At 47.4% G+C, this 24415-nt stretch overlaps 1 protein-coding gene across 1 annotated transcript in view; it reads right to left on the bottom strand.

Annotated features, from left to right (window-relative positions):
- The window catches only part of LOC8029290 (sodium-coupled monocarboxylate transporter 2), a 102780-nt gene that overhangs the window by 36789 nt on the left and 41576 nt on the right, over nucleotides 1-24415 (bottom strand). The window contains exons 2-5 of the mRNA XM_029967253.4: nucleotides 12761-12826; nucleotides 12632-12683; nucleotides 12366-12433; nucleotides 9482-9639 (exon numbers count right to left, since the gene is read on the bottom strand). Of these exons, the coding sequence (XP_029823113.2) occupies nucleotides 9482-9639; nucleotides 12366-12433; nucleotides 12632-12683; nucleotides 12761-12826 (344 nt within the window). The remainder of the gene's footprint in view (nucleotides 1-9481; nucleotides 9640-12365; nucleotides 12434-12631; nucleotides 12684-12760; nucleotides 12827-24415) is intronic.

Here is a 24415-nt window from a genome sequence, read left to right on the forward strand (position 1 = left end):
TTCCTTTGTCCTGGTCCTACGTCTTTTTTGCACTGTTCCCACCAAACATTATGAACCACCAACTAGCCCGACGACATGATTCGTTGATTTAGGGGGCTTTGGGGGCTTCATTATTAGCGTCATCTCTTGGCGACAGCACAAACTATCGAGCCTCTGCACCATGTTCAACGCTTCCCCACCGTACCCGCTCTGTCTACATAACGCTCTCCGCACTAGTTCTTATCGTATTGTTCTTTTCGGATGTGGCCGCGGCGCTATCTGCGTATTTCATGATGCATTATGTGAACAATCCGGGTTCAGACAGTTGCGTTGCTTGCGTTCAAAATAACAGAAACGACCCACACAATACAGTCACCGGAAATGCTGCCGCACAAATTACAATTCCAACACGTAGACTTGCGAAAAAATCATGAGCCGCAGATGTCCCGCTGTTTTTAGCTTTGCGGTGGTTTTTGTTCCTGTGGACTTAAGCGATGCAAATACATTATGTAGCCTTTACCAGTTAATATTAAACTAATGAAGATGATTTGACAAAACCTCCGATAGAAGCAGGCGGTGCGGGCTTTTCTATTTCGCCACTATGATAGCCCCGGTGAAACGCTACGATTATTCTAGCTTCGATGTAAACACTTCAGATTAAAAAGTAGAAAAAAACACCACAATTTATATATTTACCTTGATATGTTTCTTATTTTTGCTCTGTCTTCGCATTGAGACATAGAAGTAGTGCTAAATAACGTTTCCATACCAGCGCGTTGACCGTAACCTCCCATATAGGCCGTCATGTTCGAGGATATGACGTTTGTCCTGTTCCCTTTTTTTCTGATTTGTCTTGCACTTTTTCTTTCAAATTTCCTTCACAGTCTCATTATTTTAACATCATGATCAGCATACACCAGGTCGCCGGCACATTGGCAATTTTTTTCGTTAGAGTAAAGCTCTACGCAATATATCTTGTGGGAGCCACGTGTTCCCCGTCTCCCTATCTAGGCCTAGCACAAGCAGGCCGTGGGAGCGTTATGGCGACGTCATCCCGGATACGGGGGTAAGGCCGCATTCCTCGAAGAGGGCGTGTCTTCCCTCGCCCTTTTGGGGGAAAGTGCCTCCGGCGCACCCTTCGGAAATGATTGTGGACGCGGCCCATCTGCGGGATAAGCCACACTACCTACCCCGGGCGCGTCCACTTTCCGCTGGCTAGATAAGCGGCCCGCGAACGGCGGCCCTGACTCTCGTTTTTGGGGGAAGCTCTCGTCGTGAGCTTCTTTCTTTTTTGTGCTTCCCCTTTGTCCCACGAATCTGCCTAATACGGCAGCGGGGGTCCCCTCCAGGTGAATCTGTCTAATACGACAGCGCCGACACTTTACCGTTCCTTTTATTTATTAGTTTTGCCGACGGGCACAGCGTGGTGGCACAGGAGCCTAATAAACCCGCTTCTTCAGTACCTTTGCGTTTTCGGAGTGATTCCTCTCCTCGGAGTCTACGGCAGCCTCCGGACGGACCCGGCCGTAGCAATCCTCAACATCGTGCTACGGAGTGGGATCGACCTCGCGGTGCAGTGAGGTAAGTCGAATCCCACATTTGGCGCCCTAACGTGCGGCTCTCCGTTAACTGCCGAAAAAAAAAAAAAATATATATAGTTTGCAGCAACTATTTGCATGTCAGAGAACCAGGCCAATTTCCGGCCATGGATTTTGGGGGCCGAGGGAGAGGCGAACGCCCAAAACCTGACGCCGCTTATCGGCTTTGGGGCAACTTCAGCCACGCGCGGACACCACGAGCAGGTGTCTTTCCAGCCGAGCTTCGCAAACGGGGTTGACCCGCACTGCCCCGCATGCAACCAGGGCACCCCTTCGCGGAGCGCGCCAGCTTTCATCGCTGAGCCAAGCCCACCCGTGACTCGCGGAGTAAACACGGATGTGGTCGAACAAGAAGCGATGACGCAACAGCAGGCAAGTGCAGCCTCTTATGTCGATCTCTTCACCCCGGACTGGCCGTCAGCTTCTCCACACGGAGATAACACTGACGCCGGCCACACGCTGCAGCACAGCAATGTTGCTCCAGGCGCAGCGCACCACTCGGCGGGCCCACACAGAGGGAACAGCCCGCCACCCTCACAAGCGGGGAGCGATTCTCACCACAGAGAAAACACGCTCGGCGCATATCACCCCCTGCTAGAAAACGCAACTCGGGTGATCGAGAGCTTGACGGGCGCACTGCAAACAGCAGTTAGGCCACTCCCACCGCCTACACGGCCACCGGTCAGAATCCCTGTCCCGACATACCGAGGGTACGGAGACCGATTGAGCGCGACAGACTTCCTCGAGGACCTGAAAAACTACCAACAGGCCATGGGAATGTCAGACAACGAGATACTGGAACGCATCTTGCCAATCTCGTTGGTGGACCAAGCGGCGCGGTGGCTCCGTCTAACCGGAAGCCAGCTGTCGTCGATCGAGCAGTTCCGCAAGGCATTTCGCCAGGAATTCCTCCCTGCAGACTACGAACGCAGGATGAGGCGAGAACTCGAACAACGGACCCAACACCCAGACGAGTCACTTTTGGAGTTTGTGAGGGCGATGCAGGAGCTCTTTGAGCTGGCGGAACCATCAGCGCCCAATGCAGAGCGGGTGGAGCGAGTCATTCGACAATCGCACCCGACTTTTGCAGCGTATCTCCGAGGCAGTCGTTTTCGCGACTTGAGCGAACTGGCCTCGGAGGCTCGGCGGATCCAGGGAGACATTCTGGCCGCACGAGCGTATCGGCCCCCGCCGCCAGCGTCAGCGGCACTCGAGCCGCGCTGCGCGTGGAACGGTGACGCGGCGTCCCGAAACAGGAGACGCGACGGCGCCTACTACGCAGACGAGCGAGGTCGGAACTCGTACGACATATCTGATCGTGCGCTCGACCCGTACTCCTACGGACGGAGGGCAGCAGAGACTGCGCCACAGTTCAACAGGCGAGATCGGAACACGGAGTTACCGACGCCACGGGAAGAAACGCGGCCAAAACGTCCGTACACCCAGGACGAAAGGGGCGGCGCGCATCGGAATCCGAGACAGGACTCAAGAAGGGTCACGCAACAGCGTTGCTTTCGCTGTAACAGCGCAAACCATCTGGTTCGACAATGCCCCGAAGGACAGAACCCCGGTTTCCGACAGACGGGAAACGAGCAAAGCCGCCGATAACCAGCCCGGCGGCTAACGGCGGCACGGAGCAAGAGTCTCTTTTGCCGTCGGCCTATAGAATAGGCTTTCCGGCAGGCACGCCAGCGCCATTCATAGCCCTGACGATTGTCGGCCAGACGTTCAAGGCGCTGCTGAACACAGGAGCCAGCGCCTCACTTTTCGGAGACGAAGTGTTGACCCACCTCCGGCAAAACTCAGTGCGTCTGAGGGAGGGCAACACGGCTTTCCGACTCGCGTGCGGTACCGCCCATTCAAGCGGTACAGTGCGGTTGGTTGCGAGATGGGAGACCCGAGTAAGACGGCAACGCTTTGTTCATCTCCCCAATCTTTCCGTTCCAATCATCGTGGGCAGAGATTTTCTCGCCAAAACAGGCATTGTGATCGACGTGGGTAGCGGTGGCTACCGAGAGGGCACTTTCGCTCCTCTGAAACCCTTCTGCGAACCCCCAACTCCAGAAAAACCACTGGTTAATGGGGCAGGCAGCAGCAGCCGAGACGAAGCAACAGCCTCCAAAGATGGGGCAGGCAGCAGCAGCCGAGACGAGGCAACAGCCTCCCAAGAAGCGAGTACGAACTCCTCGGCACGTTCCTCGACGCCAGATCAAACGAGTGCCGTAGTGTCGGAAGTAACGCACCCCCTGCTGACAGAGTCATGCAGCGTGTCAGGGCGAGAAAAAGCCCGTTTGTCGAACTTGTTGCGATATTATGAAGCAATGTTCACGGATCGGCCCGGGTGCACAGACCTAGTGCAACACCGGATCGACACTGGCGACGCGCTTCCTCGAAGGCAAAACGCGCGCCCCGTCAGTCTGTCTAAACGCAAAGCCATCGACGTTGCGTTAGATGAAATGATCGACACCGGAGTTGTCCGACGGTCAAACAGCCCCTGGGGATTCCCTGTTGTGTTGGTGCCAAAGAAGGACGGCAGTTCACGTCTGTGCATCGACTATCGTCGTCTGAATGACGTCACGCGGAAAGACGCATATCCGCTACCGAGCATTGACTCGATCCTGTCCAACCTCGGCAGCGCACGGTATTTTACAACCTTGGACGCCAGCCGAGGTTATCTCCAAGTTCAAATGGAGAAGGGTGACGAGGCGAAAACGGCCTTTGTTTGTCACCGCGGGCTTTTCGAATTCACGAGAATGCCCTTTGGTCTGTGCGGAGCTCCAATGACGTTCCAGCGATTGATTGACCGAGTACTGGGAGAAGCCAAGTGGAGCCATGCAATGGCCTACCTCGACGACATTGTCGTCTACTCCAACACCTTCGAAGATCACCTACGAGATTTGAAGGATGAGTTGGATAGGCTAAAGGCAGCGGGGATGACACTGAACCCGGAAAAGGCCCAAATAGCAGAAGCCCGCATCAACTTGCTTGGTTTCACGCTCGATTGCGGGCGCATTGCGCCGAATCCCGAGAAGCTACAAGCTATCCGGGAGTTTCCTGCGCCGACGGACGTAAGCTCGCTCCGTCGTTATTTGGGAATGGTGAACTTTTACCGCCAATTCATCCCAAACTGCGCGTCACTTCAAGCGCCACTCACGCGGCTACTCAGAAAAGCCGTGAGCTGGAGTTGGGGTCCCGAGCAGGAGGCAGCTTTCCGCTGCACTTCGAAAGCTCTCGCGGACACCGCGGAACTAAAGCTTCCCGACTCCGCGAGCCTTCGTGATCCAAACGGACGCGAGCAAACTGGGCCTGGGAGCGGTCCTGCTCCAAGAGCACGAGGGTGTGCTAGGACCGGTGGCTTTCGCTAGCCGCTCGCTGGTGCCGGCAGAGGTGAACTACAGCACCTGTGAGCAAGAGTGCTTGGCCATTGTTTTTGCCTTAAAGCGCTTCGACATTTACGTCGACGGGACCACCTTCGTGATCGAAACAGATCACCAGAGCCTGATATGGCTGTCCAGACTTCGCGAACCCGCAGGACGGTTAGCGAGATGGGCCTTGCTACTGCAGAAATATGACTATGTCGTGCGGTACAAGAAAGGCAGTTCAAACGTGGTGGCCGATGCACTGTCGCGAGCACCCGTAGACTGTACCAAACTTTCCGCGAGTCAACAGGCCGAGCCAACGGCAAACTCTATGCCATGCGAAGCCGAAAAACAGTCCCAAGGGGAGGCAGCATCCCTGACCTCCTCGGACGAGACCGTGAACCACATAGACGCAGTGAGCGCGGTGGGGATCGTGTTCAGCAAAGAAGAGCTACTGAAAGCTCAGCAGAATGATCCGTTTTGTCGAAAGGTGATCGACGGGCTCTCGAGAGAGTCGGACTCTGTGGAGTCGGGCGGCGCGTCCGCCGTGCGTAGGACTGCTGGTGTTGCAGTCAACGCCGAGTGTCGGGATGTATCTTGTACTGATACTGACACGCTGGATCAATTTCTGCTGAATGCCGACGGTCTCCTGCTAAAGTATATCCCATCTGAGAAGGACACAGACGAGGTTTTCAAGGTAGTAGTGCCAAAAAGTCTGAGGTGCGCAGTAATGCGTTACTATCACGACTCGCACTTGGCCGGACACGCGAGCGGCTCTAAGACTTATACGAAGTTATGCCGTGTCGCAACCTGGCCGGGCATGAAAAGGGACGTATTCCGCTACGCCCGCACGTGCCACACCTGCCAAAGCTTCAAACCAAGAGGCGGCAAGCCGCCGGGCCTTATGCAGTCCATCCAGAGCCAGGAACCATGGTCTTTGGCCGCTTGCGACGTGGTCGGCCCTTTACCGAGGAGCCCCAAAGGACACCAGTATTTGCTGGTTGTCACTGACCACTTCAGCAAATGGGTGGAACTGTTCCCGCTACGAAAGTTGACAGCCCGAGCAATCACGGAAAAGCTCATGGAGGTGTTCACACGATTCGGGTTCGCCGAAGCTCTTTTAACAGATCGAGCGAGCTACTTCGTCGGGAAGGTATTTGGGGACGCTTGCAAAGCTCTGGGCATCAAGCACAAAACGACCACACCCTACCACCCGCAGGCGAACATAACAGAGCGATGTAACCGAAACATCAAACCCATGCTGGCAGCATTCGCCGAAAAGCACCGCGACTGGGACGCCTATATCCCTGAGATCGGGTTCGCACTTCGATCCACGGTCAATCGATCGACAGGCTTCACACCCGCCTTCCTCACATTCGGTAGGGAGTTGCCGAATCCCATGGACCGTGTCCTAAGGGCAAACGCCGGGGTGAACGACGCGCAGTCTACACAGACTGAACACGCGCGCTCGCTACAAACTCGGATGACGGAAGCCTTCTCGGAGGCCCGTCGCAATCTCGGGGTAGCGCGAGCTAAACAAAAAGCTCAGTATGACCGCTCTCGCCGAGATCTCCGCTACGAAGCTGGTGATCTCGTGCTCAGACGAAACCACGTTTTGAGCGATGCCAGCAAAGGCTTTTCTGCTTCGCTGGCACCAAAGTGGTTGGGCCCGTACCGGGTGCACGAAATACTCTCGCCACTCGTGTACAAGCTGACTGAGAAAGACTCGAGAAAAGTCGGCGGGCCGGTGCATGTCTGCGATCTAAAACCCTACCATGGAAGAGGAAAAACGGGGGACGAACAAACACAGGCCCCGCGGCTGCAGGCGCGCAAAACGCGAGACAACGCCAGCGAGGAGCAACAGGCGCCTCGTTACAATCTGCGAACTCGGAAAACCTAATATCCGAAGTATTCGCAAAGGCAGCCCAATAAGTGGCGAAATGTCACATTAAGAGGAGTGCAAAGATAAGGAATGCACCAGCTGCCTTCGCGAACGCGTCAGCCACCATTGTTGTTGGCAAGCGGTGACCTAAATAGGACACCTCAATGTTCGCTGCCGGATCATCCCGTAGGGAGATTCCCCTCCATACTGCGGGGTCCGTGGGAAAGGGTAGGCAGGCAGCCATTGGTCAGTTTGGCCACCCGAGACTCTCCGGTGTCCCGCCAGGGGTTTCCTACGAGTTTTCTTCGGAGGCAACCACAGGCCGAAGGGTCATTCTCCAGTTGTCTGCCAGCCAGCCCTGCCATCAAGCCAGGATGTCCCAACCACCACCAAACCACTGGCCGCGCGTGGTGGGCCGCGCAGGAGCGCGCCGGGATCGTCTGCCCTACTCGCGGGCCGGGGCCGGTCGTCGCCATGAGGACGTCGTGGAGGTCCGCCACGTGGCCACATGGACTTCGCAGGAGGGGACGGCGAGGCCTTTGGTCTTCGTGTCGGCCGACCCGTGGGGGGAGCAGCCTCGTGTGCTGTCCAGGACGCCGGCGGGACAGGTGATGGAGCCCTTCCGCGGCAGGACCCTCTCCATCCTCGACGAGGAGGCCGGGGGGGCCTGTCTGGAGCCCGCTCCCGACTCCCGTTTCTGCCGCGGTTGCGGGTCCTTGTTCGTCCACCGGTCCCACCTGCGGTCCCTGAGCCACGGGGAGCGGATGACGGCTGCTTCCCTCCGCGGCGCCAATGCGGTCGCCTTGGTGGTAGACCGCATGGGCTGGAACCCGGGGTTCGCGGCGGCCATCTTGGCAAGGGCTCCCCGTCCACCGGCCGCCGTGGGCCCCATCGTACTCGACCACCTGCGGGCGGCGGACCAGGGCGCCGCGCCGGCCTTGGACCTTCTGGGGGGTCCTGCCGGGGACCTGGACGCCGGGCTAATGGACCTGGACGGAGACGGCGCCCAGCTCCTTCGCCCGGAAGAGCAGCTCCTCCGCTAGCGGCTTCGGTGAGCACCCCATTCCAACGCAGGGACGCCACCGAAGACGCCATATTTGTTAGCCCCAGCATGTGGGGTCGGTACCGGACGCGGTAGTTTTTTTTCTTTTGGTTTCTTTTCTTTTTGTTTGAGAGTCGGTAGGCAAATTTTGTTTTTAGTCCTACCTTAGCCTTAAGGGGGGAGGAGTGTGGGAGCCACGTGTTCCCCGTCTCCCTATCTAGGCCTAGCACAAGCAGGCCGTGGGAGCGTTATGGCGACGTCATCCCGGATACGGGGGTAAGGCCGCATTCCTCGAAGAGGGCGTGTCTTCCCTCGCCCTTTTGGGTGAAAGTGCCTCCGGCGCACCCTTCGGAAATGATTGTGGACGCGGCCCATCTGCGGGATAAGCCACACTACCTACCCCGGGCGCGTCCACTTTCCGCTGGCTAGATAAGCGGCCCGCGAACGGCGGCCCTGACTCTCGTTTTTGGGGGAAGCTCTCGTCGTGAGCTTCTTTCTTTTTTGTGCTTCCCCTTTGTCCCACGAATCTGCCTAATACGGCAGCGGGGGTCCCCTCCAGGTGAATCTGTCTAATACGACAGCGCCGACACTTTACCGTTCCTTTTATTTATTAGTTTTGCCGACGGGCACAGCGTGGTGGCACAGGAGCCTAATAAACCCGCTTCTTCAGTACCTTTGCGTTTTCGGAGTGATTCCTCTCCTCGGAGTCTACGGCAGCCTCCGGACGGACCCGGCCGTAGCAATCCTCAACATCGTGCTACGGAGTGGGATCGACCTCGCGGTGCAGTGAGGTAAGTCGAATCCCACAATCTTCATCTCGAACGGAAATGGCTAAACTCACGACGCGGTGAGCTCGTGCCATTAAGGTAACCCTTTTCGGATGGCGCGTGTATAACTGTGAAGCGTGTTAATCCCCCCCCACACACACACGCACGCACACGCAGACACACACAGACACACACGCACACACGCGCGCGCACGCACACACACACATACACACACACATACACACACACACACACCCTGCGTTAACGCAGCTTCGCGGCGACAGAGCGGGTCAGGTGGGGAAGGGTTAGGTTGCCGGCTACACCCCGCTGTCCCCCATTGCACCTTCCGAAAGGGAGTCCCAGACCATTTAGTTCAGCGAAATTTCGTCAACACCATGTGTTTTTTTTTTCACAGGGATACTTGTGAAAAAGGAATGTTAATATCGCCAAATATTCGTTAGAAGAAACATTCGAGAGAAAAAAAAAATGTAAGCCCACGCTGCGGATTAAGCCGGGTCTGTAGCGTATAAAGCACACACCTTTCCACTACGCTATGCCACCGCTTCAGAAACTAGTTTTGACCAGTTTTTTTATGCGAAACACAATAACCTTAGCGTCCTGCATATAGCCATTTCTGGTCGAGATGCACGACGTAGTGAGCATAGCTTTACTCTTCTCGTTATAGGAAAGAAGGTTTGCGCGACGTCCGACAGGTGACGCCGACATTTTTATTAAGATATATTTACTGACAAGAACCAAATTTTGGCCCAGGTAGCTTTCTTACTTGGGAGCCCCACAACTTCATAATTAAAAAGCGAACGTAATCTTGTCGGATTTCTTAAAAGCACACTTACTCCATGAAGTACTCCTTCACGTTGAAATCACTCAAAGGACGTAGCTTGACGTTCTTTCGATGCGCGTCGAAGGCTACTTTTACGACCACTGTGATTGGAGCCATGAGGATGAGCACGGATTGCACACAGTCTGTCCACACAACTCCTCGAAGTCCTCCCTATAAATAAAGAACAGATGCGAAATATAAAAACTTAGAATATCTAAGTTTGGTGACACTCCTCTGCCGAAGAGTCTGTTTCACACTTATAGAACACCACTGGATATGTTTTTGTAAATTTTGCGGGTCGTATAATCGTAGCGTAAAAGTACTTGTGACTTACGTTTTACCTTTATCTACGGACTAACTAAAATTGATTTGAATATTAATCTTTACATGAGATCTAAGAATATAATGAGCTGCTTTTATTTAAATTGAGCTCTTAATAGGTCCGTAAAATAGTTTTTCAATGTTGTCATTTATGTTTCCTTCGAAAGGTGACCGAAAGTGAACTTCAATTCAGGAGGTGTTTCAAGTTTCGCGTCAAAGATATCTAATTTAATATTTAGAGTACAAATCGAACTTGGAGTTAAGAGGTCGTGATATCTCCGCTTATTTACTAAACTCCAAATATTTTGTTGAGCTCTCCATAGCTCCATAACTCGTCTAGAGCATATCTCCGAATATAGTTAAATTAGAAATATTATTACGCGAAAGATGCGTAATTGCTAACTAATGACTTTCTAATAAGCTCGTAATTAAGTCACTAAGTCGAGTCCAACAAGTTAAATGTACCCTACCCGCGGTTTTTAGAGCAAATAATGCGAAAACAAAATTACAGCAAAAGTAACTTGTTCAAAATTATTTAGGAGCAATCAGTTTCCCTTGTGTTTTGACGGACTGATAAAAATCTCAGCGTAACCTTCTGAGGCCAGTTTGAGATAAATCGTCTAAGAAAGGACACTGTCTACTGGAATAATCTGTCACCGAAATGAAAACAAAGGCATTCCTCTCAAATTAAATAAGGACGCCAGTCGTCATGGTAACAAGGGTAACAATTCATGTAAAATAAATGCTTAGGTAGAGTCACGGGGAGTTTAGACGTTTATATAAACCTTTTCATTCACGAACCACCGGTTAATTTAGATAACAATATGAATTCGATATATAGTGCCATTCACATTTGCTTAACCAACAGGCCAATTTCGTCATTAAGCTATAGTTCAAAAATATACTTAAAACAAGTTGCACAACAACATATGGCGTCTAGCGTGGCTGAAAATGTTATAGGCCTTGATTTTTCGACCAGCTGCCACAGTCACTTCGTCGTGTAATTTTTTTTTCACAAATTAAGTAATTTCAATTTTGTGTGAATATTTTCAAAACAAAGTGGGGTATGACGTCCTTGAGCTGATATTTCAAAATATATATTTTTGATCATTCTGTTCTTCACCGGAGTTTGCAAATTTTGAGCATTCTTACACTTTAACCTGGTTCTAAACAACTTACCACGGACTAAATATCCGCTATATACTCGTCATTTGTTTTTCATCTTGAAAACACTGAGACAAGAGGAAAAAAAAACGGAAAAAACAACCCAAGTTCTCAAACGCAGCTCAGTTTAGTGACACGGAAGCAGCAATAAATGCACTTTGAGACGGGAAAGCGAACAGGGAAAGAGTAAGCTTAATGGAGAAATCACGATCAAACGCGGCCAACAGTCGAACCGGCTAAGCCTCTCCGAACCCCCCCCCCCCCCCCCCCCCTTTGCACCTGGTGCGGAAACACACATACCCAGCGAACTGAAAAACAAGCCTGAGGCTACCTGTCAAGCGACCTCGGGCTTGCTTTTCAGTTCGTTGGGTATGTGTGTTTCCGCACCAGGTGCAGGAAGAGGAAGGGGGGGGGGGGGAGGAGATACTTAGTTGGTCCGACTGATGGTCTTGTTTAGTTGCGGTCTGTCCTTTAAGTTCCCTCTTTCACTTTTTTCCATTTTAAAGTGCATTTATTGGTGCCGGCGTGTCCATAACCCCAGCTGCGTTTTAGAGCTTGTGCTGTCTTGTTCGTTTTTTTTTAAATAGTTTTCCTTTACTCGGGGTTTCCAATTATGTTTCTTAACCAGCTCGCCTGCACCTTTTTTCCATTCTGACATTTTTCTCGTTATAAGGCAGCATGAACAAATGTTGGACCTTGTCTTTTAAATCCTTTCACGTTGTCTTTTACTAACCTGCAAGTTTGTATTTTTGTTATGCACGGGAGAGCATAAGCCGTGTTTAACTGCTATTAGATATGTATTTGTCGATAGTATTTGAACACCAAAAATAAAATTTTATATGCTTGTATTTCAAATTCTGCTCAAATATAGTTTTGTAAACTGTTCCTTGCAATCAAACACAATTTAGCTCTTTTCTTTGCAATGAGTATAAAAAATAAACTTGCTACGCTTTGCGCAACAAGTGTTGTACACACCTATTTTATGCCAAATAACGTTTATTTTTGAAGATGTACATTTTATTTAAAACACTTAAATCAATGCGCCAGATGGCTGCTCTTTTTATTCAGACACGGTCTTTCCCTGGGTTAAATTAAGTCTAAGTGTTCAATATATGGTACCAAAATGTATTTGTAAAATTATTGTAAAATCGTAGAACACCACTTGTTGCGTTTCTATTTTCGATTTAATTTTTTTTTGGAAAGTGTGATTGTACATGTGATTAAATATTTCTTTCTCGGAGTATTTTGTATTTGTATTTGATACATTCTTCCAAGTATTTTCCCATCCCTGTGCTCTAAGAAAGAAGGAGATACAAGATATTCATATTTGTCTATTATGAATAATTATTTCGTTTATATTTTACAAGTAATCACCGCACAGTCGTAATGAACTTATTAAAAATTCTTATTACCAGAGCTGTGTATATCGTTCCAGCGACGCCAATTGCCACGGTGCTCCAAAGAAGAGAGACAGGGAAGACTGAAACAAGGAGCAAACACATGCAAAGTTGTAAAATAACTTATTAATTATATGCCACATAATATAAGATAATGTTTGTGTACAGGTCTAACCTAATGCTATAAGATCTAAGAAGCCATCATAATTCAACTTTAATGTGCATTCTGGGTAACGGTATAGTTATTCAGTATTGGGTGCAAGCGCTTTTTTATAACTCACGAGTTGAAATGGCCACAGACGCTGCGTATAAAGCGACAGCTCCAACTGTTTGCTGCGAAGATAAAGAACACAAAAAAATGTGACCCTTGGTAAAATATTTGCAAAACGAATGATGAAATCAATGCTTACACTAATGAAGAAGTACAATGCGCACGCTGTGAGACCAATCTTGTTCCCGAACCGCAGCCGAAGGTACTGTAAAGTAAAATAAAATCGAAAATTACATTGTGCTACTATTTCTTTTATATCGCGGCAGGCAATTTATACTTGAACAAACTAGCTACAAGAAAACATATGTCAAAGTATTTCAAACTGTGAGACATAGACAGGACGAAACCGGCGTCGAAGCCGACTTAATCACAGAACAAGAGCCAATGCAGAAGGATAATACCATGGAGGAGGACTGCATTCCCAATACTGAAATAACAATGAACAATAAACCTTCTAAAAATACTATTGTGCCTAGACACATTCAGCAAGGGTTCGCAATAACATTCAGACCCAGATACAAAGCAAACGTACGTCAGATTAACTTAAAACCATTCAATAACAACTGCTAAGCAAACTGTAGGGCAGGGAGCTGAAGAACTTGCCTAGACACGGTCTCGCCCAACCAATCAACTGATAATAAACACGTACAACCCGGACCACTACAATAAACTACTTAAGGTACAGTCCTTGAGCACAGGAACAGAGGTAGTCAAAATACAAGCCTACTCTAACCCGCTTCAAGACATGACAAGAGGAGTTATCTATAAAACAGACCCCAGAGAGCAGTTTGAAGAACTCACTAAGAACACTGAAACGAATTACCATAAGGTAATCCTTGATCAACATATGGGAAGAAAGGGGCATGCCTGATCACCTTTAAAGAAAGCAGACTTCCTAGAATAGCAAAACATAGCCACGTAAAACATATGATGCATGCATTGCAGCAGAAAATAATTAGAAACGCGCAAATGCAGCGGCCTTTACTCTCGCAAATGCCAATCATCTCATCCCTCTGTAAGTGATCTCGAATGCCCCGCCATAGAAGGGATCAACATTAAACTAGGTTAAAAGAAACGCCGGGGCAAACCTCAAAAACGGCCAACAGCTACCATACCCCTAGAAACATAACCAAACTGGTCGCAAGTGGTCGCGAGTGGTAGTTGTTGAATTCGCAGAAAAGTATTTACTCTTCCGCGAATTCAATTCATAAGTCACAGCAGGTCTAGGCTTATGCGAGGGAGTAGGTCACCAGTACCTCCAAAAAGGCAACCAACATATCAATAGGTAAGATTTCGTTCAACTTCCTTCTTCGCGCAGGTAACCGTATTTAAGAATAAGGGTACAGAGAAATGATATCCCCAGAAACAAATAGACAGGGACGAAAGGTCACAACTTTAGACGAGGCAATGAATTACCTAAACAATCAACTTATAAGCTACCGCCTGGAATAAAACAAGCTAAAGAGAGAGAGGAAAATAAACTTACAATACTGGTCCTAACCCGACCCCTATCGGAGGCACGGGTCATAAGCCGGCAAAAAATCAGAGCGACGGTAGGCAAAACCCTACACCTCAAGCACCGCTCAGCAAGCCTCGAGCATTACTAGGGAAACTAGCAGCAACAGTCAAAGCTAGGAAGCAAGAGGTGTTGCAAAAGAACAACACGCCAAGTTTCAAAAAATGATGGAAGCAGACTTTAAAAAAGAACAAAAAAAAACAGCTCAATGCCATATTGCAGGCAGTTGACGCTTAACGGAATCAGTTCTATCAACAATTTACTGCCTAATATGATTATGGCTCGCACTCAGGTGGAAGATAAATAGCCACTTAGAATATTGCAATGGAACTGCAGGTGCCTGCGAACAGCCCGGCACGAACTTAATTTTATACTGCATGCAGAGAAGCATGATATAACTACTTTTACCACAAGAAACGAAAGGGGAAGACATCGAGATCTGTAGCTAGGATAGAATATTGTGTCCATCTGTCCTACACAAACACAAACACAAAAGTCGAAGCCGGCTTGAGAATTATCGTGCTCAAAGTGTGAGAGTACGGCCTTCCTTTGTCAGGGAGAGAAATCATATATTTAGAACGCACTTTGCATTCCACAGTTTGCGTCCGTACCCAAAAAAAATCTACTTGAAACAAACCTGGACGGTAAATTGCATGTTCATTTTTAGTTAACCTGATGAAAACACAATATATCGTTTAGTCAAAGAAAGCATTACTTTCGGATTCACGTTTAATAATTGTTTGATTGGGTGCGTGCAGTCAGTACCTTGGCATACTTTTATTATCCACTAAAATTTTCTGAACACCGTGCAAATTAAACAAAGACATGTTCCCGTACCTTAAATGATATATTAGAGTGACTCGTGATTTTAAGTTTTTTTTCGCTTTTTACACCTCTATCGATTTCTCTAATCTTGTGGATGTTGGATTTCTCTAACACCATATGCAAGCTTTAAACAAAACGCAATCAACTGAACGTGAAAGAATAAGAAATTTGTTGGACTGAATTATGATTTTCGCAGGCGTGTTTATTTAATCTATGTGATGGTATGGATTATGAATCTTCGCTTTCTCTCGAAACAAAGTTACACTCAAGTTTTTACACGAGTGTTTTCAAGATTTGATTGACGTCCCCAAGCTTCACCTATTTTAATGCTGTACCAAATATGACTCTATCCTCCAATTGTGTATTCTGTTTCTCCGAGCTAAACAGCATGCGACCCCTTGAACGTTTTTAATGAAATTTTAGTGGTTCAAGTAGATGAATCGTGACGGTGACCTAAGGTACATAATTTTATGCGGAAATTCTTTATTACGCGACTACAGCTCATCCTTTACTGAGGGACTTAATTTATTATATTTTTTTTTTAAATTCTTAGTCGGGATATTTGTTTTAAATATCCTGCATGTTTTCCTTTCTGGCAATGCTACAGATAGTATTTTTATGTTACATTTTCATATCTTATGTACTTTTAATTTCATTTTTCTCATGTAGCACTTTCTTTTCTCGCAACATATGTTTCAGTTACATAAGGGGGCCATGGGCTCGTCAAGCTGTCTCGACACAGCTTTTTTCCATGGTCTCCTCCATTGATGTACCATTGATGGAAATAAATTCATTAATATTATCTACTGTGCATCTTTATTGTGTTTTTTTTTTATTTATGTCACAACACATGAACGCGGTGCACCCTTATCAGGCCAACAGAGTGTTTGGTGCACCGCGAAATTAAATAAACAGATACATAAACCATATTATGAGGCTGTAAAAGTGCTTGTTAGGCTAGTTGTTAATGAACGCTTTGAACCATGGTTAAAAGCTCTAAACGGCTGACACAAGAAAAAAAAAGAGGTGGTCCAATGCGTCTGCGGCTCGTCGATTGCATTCTAGAATGCCGAGATACTTCTTTTTATATATATATAGCCTGCGCATCCAACTTTTCAAAGAAAGTCTGAATATGCGGGCTTATTTCGAGGTGGCTTCAAAAGAAATAGAAAATATACAAAACGAAAAATAAAATAAAAGGAATTCCGCGTGCGCATTTAAGACCGCTTACGTGTAAGAATGCGAAAGCAATGTAGTCCCGCGGGAGAGACGTTTTCGAGTTAGGTTTGTGCACATATTGAAGTTTGGGACGACGTGTAGGACGACGGCGAAGACGACTTCATAGAAATCGAAGCCAAATACGGAGTCTAGGACGACTTGTAGGGCGAAGTCGAGGGCGACGTCAAGGACGGCTTCTAGGACAACCTCAAGGACGACGTCTGGGACGACGTCAAGGACGACGTCGAGTACAACTTCTAGTACGACCTCTAGGAAGACCTCTAGCACGACTTTAAGGACGACGTCCAGAACAACGCTTAGAGGGCGACGCATAGGACGACCTTAAGGACGACGTCGAGAACGACGGCTAGATGGCGACGGATAGGACAACGTGAAGATAGGCGTCCATGACTAAATATAGGACGACGTTAAGAACGACGACAAACACGACCTCTAGGACGGCCTTAAGGACGACGTCCAGGACGACCTCAAGAACGATGCCTAGAGGAGGACGTCTAGGACGACGTCGGGAACGACGTCTAGAGGAGGTTGTGGCGTATTTGCGTGGTCGGCCATGTTTGCCTGCGGAAGCCGCCGAAGATGTATACGCTGCTGCCGGTGTCGAGGAAGTAGACGTAGACCCGGTCGCCTCACAGTCCATCGCACGAAGCACACAACGAGCACAGATGAAGTCCGAAGCACACCTTTTGCACACGGCGCTCCGGTGGTGACATAACGCTGATGTCGTATCATGACACTTGGTGACATCACGTTATGGACACTTGATGACGTATTTTTATGGCCATCTTTCGGGCACAACGACGTTGCCGCCGCTTGTTTTTCACGTAACGTGACAATTGAGGTCGTCCTAGAGGTCTAGGACGATTTCTAGGACGACCGCATGGACGACCCAAGGTAATGGGACAAAAAGGGTTACCATTGAGCGGCACGCGCCGCTCGATCGTATTTTTATCTGGTTATGTGACGCTTGTTTAGGGGTTAAAAGTGCTAAAAACGACGGACGAGTAGGAGAGACACACACCACAGAGCGCTGTGTGGTGTGTGTCTCTCCTACTCGTCCGTCGTTTTTAGCGCTTTTAACCCCTAAACATGTTCAACCAACTAGCCCAAATCCAAACCCTTATGTGACGCTGTTTTTATTAATGGAACAAGTAAGGCTCTCGCATTAATAAAAACGTCAGAAGCTAGAAGATATTCACATAACTGTTTCCGCATCTGTAACATGCATAGCAAGCTTTAAAAAAATGCGTTTGTGCCGTACATTATTTTCAGTTGAACAGAACAAAAACGAACACAGACATGCACGCAACAGACCCCATTATGTTGTCGGCAGCTTCGCAATCCCTGCACAATGGTGGATTAAAACCACAACTTCACGACACACTTTATTGGTTTGGTTGAATAAAAAGGCAAAAGCACACCACGGAAAAACTTGAGGCACGGAGTGACTTTGCACTTCCGACGCTGTTTGATTGGCTTGTCGGTTCCTAGTGCTGACCGCGCTTCGACGCTAGCTATTTAATGGAATGACTTTCACGTCCCAGCGTCCCAGAATTTCAGTTGTTCCGCTATTGTGTAGTGGTTCCGCCCTTCTAAAAGGCTAGAGGTACACCTAAGCACTTCTTAAGGGTTAGAATACGAAAGCATGCAAGTCGTTGTTTCGCTTCCTTAGTTCGTCTGCGTTGCACTTGCGTAGACGGGCAGGTTGCGTTACTGCCGAGGTGGCGGGTGCCGACGATGTGGATGCTTGAGGTGGCGCATGTTCGCCGGCATCAAGACGAGCAGAAGCCCCTCCGACGATCTGTATGCTGGAGATGGCTCCATGCTCGTCGGCGACGATACGAGCAGAAGCCGCCGAGTGCACTTCAACGTGTCCGTTTTACCGACGCTGGGCCCATAGCGCCATGGGTTTGCGCCACTTCCTTTTAACTGCGCGCGGTTGGCACGGGCCCGCAGCGCCATGGGGTGGCCTTTCTTGAAACTGACACGCACCGTCCAATGAGATTCCAGTGGCAATGCATCAGATTTGGGCTTCACTTCGCTCCATTGGGAGAAGGGAAACTAGATGCCGTTTGGCTAGGCTTTTTGCGCGGCATCAAAGCTGGGAGAAATCAGATCGCGGATTCACTTGGAGAAAGGACTAGGTGCCGTTTGGCGCGGCTTCAAAACTGGTGACGTCGGCTCACCCCATGGTTAATGCTTTCGCATTAATATTCGGCCGTGACTTTTGAAAGTGGTCTATTACATTTCTTTTATAAAACTATTACACGAGTACACTTAAGACTGCTTACGTGTAGAAAGACGAAAGCATCATAGTCCCGAGTTATAAATGTTTTCAAGTAATGCATCCACACGTATTAAGGTTTAGGACGACGTATAGGACGGCGTTGAGGAAGATTTCTTAGAGATCACCGCCAATGACGTCGCCTAGGACGACCTCTAGGACATGCGCTGTTTTATTTATGTCTACAATGCACAACAGACTAGCCCACCTTCAAACATTACTGATCTCTAGGAAAACTTCTACCACGATCTCTAGGACTACCCTAAGGACGACGTCTAGGAGGACGTCGAGGACAACACCTAGTGGACGAAGTATAGGACAACCTCTAGGACGATGTCAAGAACGACGTCTACGACGACTTCTGAGACCACATATAGGACAACCTTAAGGATGACGTCTAGTATGACGTCGAGAACGATGCCTAGACGACGACGTCTAGGACGACGTCGAAATGACGCCTAGAGGAGAACATTTAAGGAGGCTGTGGCGTATTTGCGTGGACGGCCAAGTTTGCCTGCAGAAGCCGCAGTAGATGTAGACGCTTCTGCCCATGTCGTGGCCGTAGGTGTAGACGCGGTCGCCGAACAGTTCATCGTACAGTGCACACAACGAGCACAGATGAAGTCCTAAGCACACCTTTTGCTCACGGCGCTCCGGCTGTGACATCAAAGTAATGACGTATGATGACGCTTGATGACATCACGCTAATGATGCTTGATGACGTATTTTATGAGCATCTTTCTGGCAAAACGCCGCCGCCGCCGCTTGTTTTTCACGTAATATAAAAAGTGTGGTCGTCCTGGTAGTCTAGCAAGACTTCTAGGACGACCGCAGGGACGTCGCCAAGGTAATGGGACAAACAGGATCGCCCATTGAGCGGCGCGTGCCGCTTAATTGTATTTTATCAGCTTATAGACCAATGCGGGACTCTGACGCCACGCCTATGCGGTGGCGCTGTTGTTGCCACGGCGCATTCGCAGAAGCTTCACCTCACGCGAATATGGTTTCTGCGCTTGCGCAGTGCCCACTCCTGGTGTGGGCAAACGCGGGCTTGTTTGTAAACAGCGTGTCAGTCTATACGAAGCTTTTTCGCGCAATGAGGGAAGTAAGGTTTTGGCCTTAATTATACCGACGCATTCTTTACTGCACTATTTAACAATTAATCAAACATCTCTTGTTGAATATTTAACCGCATCTGAGGATATCTGCCGTAGAAAAATGCACAACCATTTATGTTCGTTCACTGGCGCCTCTACACCCTGACCGATGTATAGGGTTACGGTATCGCAAAACTGCGGATTAAAAAGAGGTCAGATACTTGACGAAACTGCGCAACGAAGTGATAAACGATTACTACCACTCGTTTTGTTTTATTAGATAGTGATTACGGTAACTTACACAGAAAATTCGACTCTACCGTGGAGTTTTTTTTATGTTTCGGCGACTACTCGTACAAAAATTGTTCCGAGATTGACAGGTTCCCACAGTGGTGTTGTCTCCTTATAAGTCGAAACCTTAGGCACAGTCCAGCGATCTACATACCTCAAAAGTAAAAACCAGATTAAAATGTCTCATTGTGGATTGATCGATTGAGTTATCTGTGAACTTGTGAGTGGACAGTCGAAGCGTTTCCGAAAGTGTGCCTGTGACCCTCCTTGTAGCTTGCGATGCGTCAAACTATTGCTCCGTCTGAATATTGGATAATACGTAAAACGTGTGTGTACAACAAATTAAAATGATTAATTGTTGGCTTGCCGCTACAAATTTGAGCTGAAAATAGATGAAACTATTCTCTGACCAGATTTGTCCTGATATCTATTCCAAAATTCGCAAGTTGTCATAACTCCGTTTTAATGCGAAATCATTAAATGTCCCATGGAGAAAGCCGTCATTATCAGTTTTGAAGCCGCGCCAAAAGCCGCGCCAAGCGACACCTAAATTCCCCTTTCCCAATGGGGCGAAGTGAAGCCGTTATCTGAAGCCTGCCAACTTTGAAGCCGTGCAAAAAGCCACGCAAAACGGCCAGCTAAATTCACCTCCCCAAAAGTTAATCCTAAATCTGATGAATCGGCCGCGCCGCGTCAGTCTCTTAGGGCGCCACCCAATGTCGTTGCGGGCCAACGCCACTGGCGCGCCAGTAAAAGGAATCGGCTGGCGGCTGGGCTCCCAGAACCCTCTCGAACAGAGTGGCAGCACGGCCGATGTTATCGCGGCGTGGCCACTTCACGAGAGCGTGCGGAAGAACGATATTCATGCTTTCGCATTCACAACTTATAAGAAGTGCTTAGGTGTACCTCTAGCCTTTTGTCTTGTTGCCCATAATCTTACATTGAGAACACCGAACTACATGTGGCTTTCATAATGGCGCCGACAATAACATGTCGGGGTGAAGAAAAGGTTACTTAGAAAAATATTTTGACGCGTACAGACACGAGCTCGCTGTATTAAAAATTACAACTACCGTTTTTTTTTTTTATAGTCACGGGGAAACCTTGGCTTGGAAAGCGTTCTATTGCTCCTGAGTGACCTAGAGCAATGAGTCGTCACACGTCAGGGAATTTTTTGTTCCAATTGGAGAATAATGCAGTAATTTCGCTTCGATTGTTTTCTGTTCTTTAATTTTTCTATTAAGTGCTTATAAAATTACATTTACCAAAATAAACTCTCAACTAGACATTTCTGAAATAACCCACGCTTTCTGATCCTTCTGCCAATCTTAAAATCCGCTCAATATAACTGAAACCTTAATTGTTATCAGTGATATCCTCAACGTCCTGAGACAGTTGTTCACAGAATACGCGCAGGCAGCCGGAAGGAAGTAGCTGTCTCATTGTTTTTTTTGTTTTTATTCATATATGTACTTATTTATTTATAACACTATTTGATTTCATAACACTTTTTGTAGAAATGAAAATGAATAACGCGAGATCAAACGCAACTATTCATGCAAAAACTGTTCACGCAACAATAACACGCGCAAAAAAAAAAAAACACATGCGACCGCGTAAAACAAACAGGCAAGGCAGAATATATGTAGAATATTACCAGCGAGAATGAAATGCACTGGGAAGGAGGAAGAATGTAGATAAAAAAAAATGCACAATTCTTAAATTATGTAGCTCGAAATAATCACCATAAAAGCGAGCCTCAAAATCAGCTCAGAAATAGATCACACCACGCAACTCCCCTTCCCCCTCTCCCGGTTGTCTACTTCTGACGTGTCGCATTAGGCAGAATTCCCTCGGAGTCCGCCACAGCCGGATTCGGGCGGTGAAGAGATGGGAGGCCGAAAAAATTAAAAAGAGAGGAGGTTAAGGAAACAGTAAACCCGTTCTTTCCCATCTTGCATTAAAGGCCTTATTTAGGCTAAGATTGATGCACCGCGTGGCGTGAAACTCTGAAACTAGGCCGCCGTGTCCCGGAAAGCAGGCAATGACATTTATATATTAATCTTATTTTTCTCATTTCAGGTTCCGCGTGTAACGAAGATTACTATTTCCATGAAAGTACCCCATAAAACTAGTGCTTTTGAGCTCTCAGTGATGTACTTCACTGTCAACTTGAAGTTCACGCCGCCGTGAGTTCTCCAAATGTTTTTCGCTGTTAAGAACTCTTCCGGCTATAAGTCATGCTACCAAGCAACGTTGAAGCTTTTCGGTCCCTACACTACCCAGAGAAGGAATAACCTTCTTGTACGGTGACTGAGTAACTTGTGAGCAATCGTAACTCTTTCTATCAGTGTTTGGCGCTTCAAGTTTGTTTTATTGCCACTGTCAAACAAAATCTTATCTATATTATCCATATTATTCCAGTTTAATCAGACAAATTAAAGAATAAATGAATAGATTAAGTTCTACATGGTTCTCAACAAAATTTACAAACCAAATGAAAGAGCGAAAGAAACAATCATTCAGCGATAAACGATCTAATATTAGTATCACTCACATCAAGGTGCAATTGCAAGATATGAACTGTGCAAAACATGCATTACTTTGAAAATGCAATGAATAAGCATTCTACTAAAATGAATTTTGCTAAGTTTTGTAGGTATGAATGACTACTTTCAAGTAAATGAATGTAAATAAATATTTAAAATATTTTGTTAACGTATATAATGGTTCTGCCACCAATATTGGTGATTAATTATATGCTGAACTCATTGTCATTTCACAAGAAAGCGGGGAACTCACATCTACTGCTTTTTATAAACGTGCTATGTTTATTTATTTTGATTTATTTTTGTCAAGCTGTCACGGGCGCCTTATATATAGCCACGAATTAAGGAGAGGACGAGGAGGACTGGGGCAGTTTAATGAGCAGTACGAACTTTTTTACCGAACGTCGTGCAAGAAACCCAACCGTTGCCACGGGTGTAATGGTTCTTCTCGCCCTCTTATATATATTCAACTCTTAATTTTCGTTGGAGTTTAGGCGCTTTAATCATGCAACTGACAGAGCCGTAAGTGCAAACAAACTCTTCGTAAGAAACTGCATTCGCCGACATTCCTCATCTAGTGCCGTCGATAATCTGGCATTGCAACAAAATAATTTTAGAAGTGGCTTAGAAGATCCCTTGAAAGTGTTAACGTGTACAAGGTGTTCAAAAATACTCATCAAGCATTAACCTTATCCCTTCATTTTTCTTACAAGACACAAAATCACGAACTTTTTTAACAACACTCTTATGAAATCGTTCTGTGGTAGCAGCTTGTGAAATGTACGGAAATCGCTAAAACGATATGTGTGTATTAATGGCCCCTCTACGAGAGTGCTTCAAATGAAATACTATATCTGCGCCAACGTCATCGTCAAAGGAAGTACGCATTCGACGCATGGAGGTGTTTAATATTCTACGTAGCAGCTCTACTAGATGGGCCTGGCGCAGAGCCAACATTTCAAGGAGAGAATTCTGGCAGTCAGCTTTGGTAGTAGGCCAAAGAGCACAACATGGTAAATACAGAAAAACGAAGTTGCTTTTTCCGACCCAACCTACACTTTTTATCTGGCGAGCTTTCGAGGAACTCTGGTATTGCGTGCTGGCTCGCCAACAGTTTGAGGTGGGAAATACCGGGAATGTAAATACACCTGTTTATTTCATTCTGACACAGAGCTCGGAAGGAAGCTACCGAATTGTAGCTGATGTATATAAACATGAGAGGTTCCAATATTGAAATATATACGTACAGTCACGGATAATATCAAAAACTCAGGCAAGCGCGTATCTTGCAAGGCCTGCCACTCTATTTTTCACAAGAAAACTCATTCACGGTCAAGGCTTCAGCGCCTGTTCAGTTGACCAGCCTTCGCTGAGCTAATGATGGTTTCAGTGCCAACTGAGGTGGCGTTCCGCAACAAAAAGCAAAACCAAGTCTGGCTTAAACCCCTGTGTCGGCAGGTGTATGAATCACTTAGGGGCATTTGATAAAAAGCTCGCAAACTGAATGACGATAGTCAGTTTTTAATACATCTCACCGAACACTATTACTATCGGTGTTCACTCAGCAATCATTTACAAACCCAACGGTGAGTCGCGACCAAAAGCGAACATTCGCTTCTCATTCCCACAATTGCTGCGATGAAAACGCGTTGTCTTCGTTGCTTTTGTCATTGCCTTTTCAAGATCGTCCACGACTGTAGAGAGGTTTCGAGGTACGACTTCTGAGCTAACGGGTAAGTAGAAAAAACTACAAAACACACAGCATGGTAACATTTTTGCGAATTCGGATTTATCTTATTAACTCCTAATGTCAACGTTGCGATAAAAACAAAACAATTAAAAAGCTGTGTACTACAAGTACGTTTGGTCAGGGCAAAGGACCAGTTGTCCTGAGAAGTGTCCACTTCGATTTGTTTTCAAATCTCAGACTAACGACTAAAAGGTATCGCTGTTCATGTCGCTAAAGTTTACTTAAGACAACTGATCGTTGTAC

Source organism: Ixodes scapularis, unplaced genomic scaffold (genome assembly GCF_016920785.2).
Source record: "Ixodes scapularis isolate PalLabHiFi unplaced genomic scaffold, ASM1692078v2 PGA_scaffold3__209_contigs__length_174095766, whole genome shotgun sequence".
NCBI classification, from domain to species: Eukaryota; Metazoa; Arthropoda; class Arachnida; order Ixodida; family Ixodidae; genus Ixodes; species Ixodes scapularis.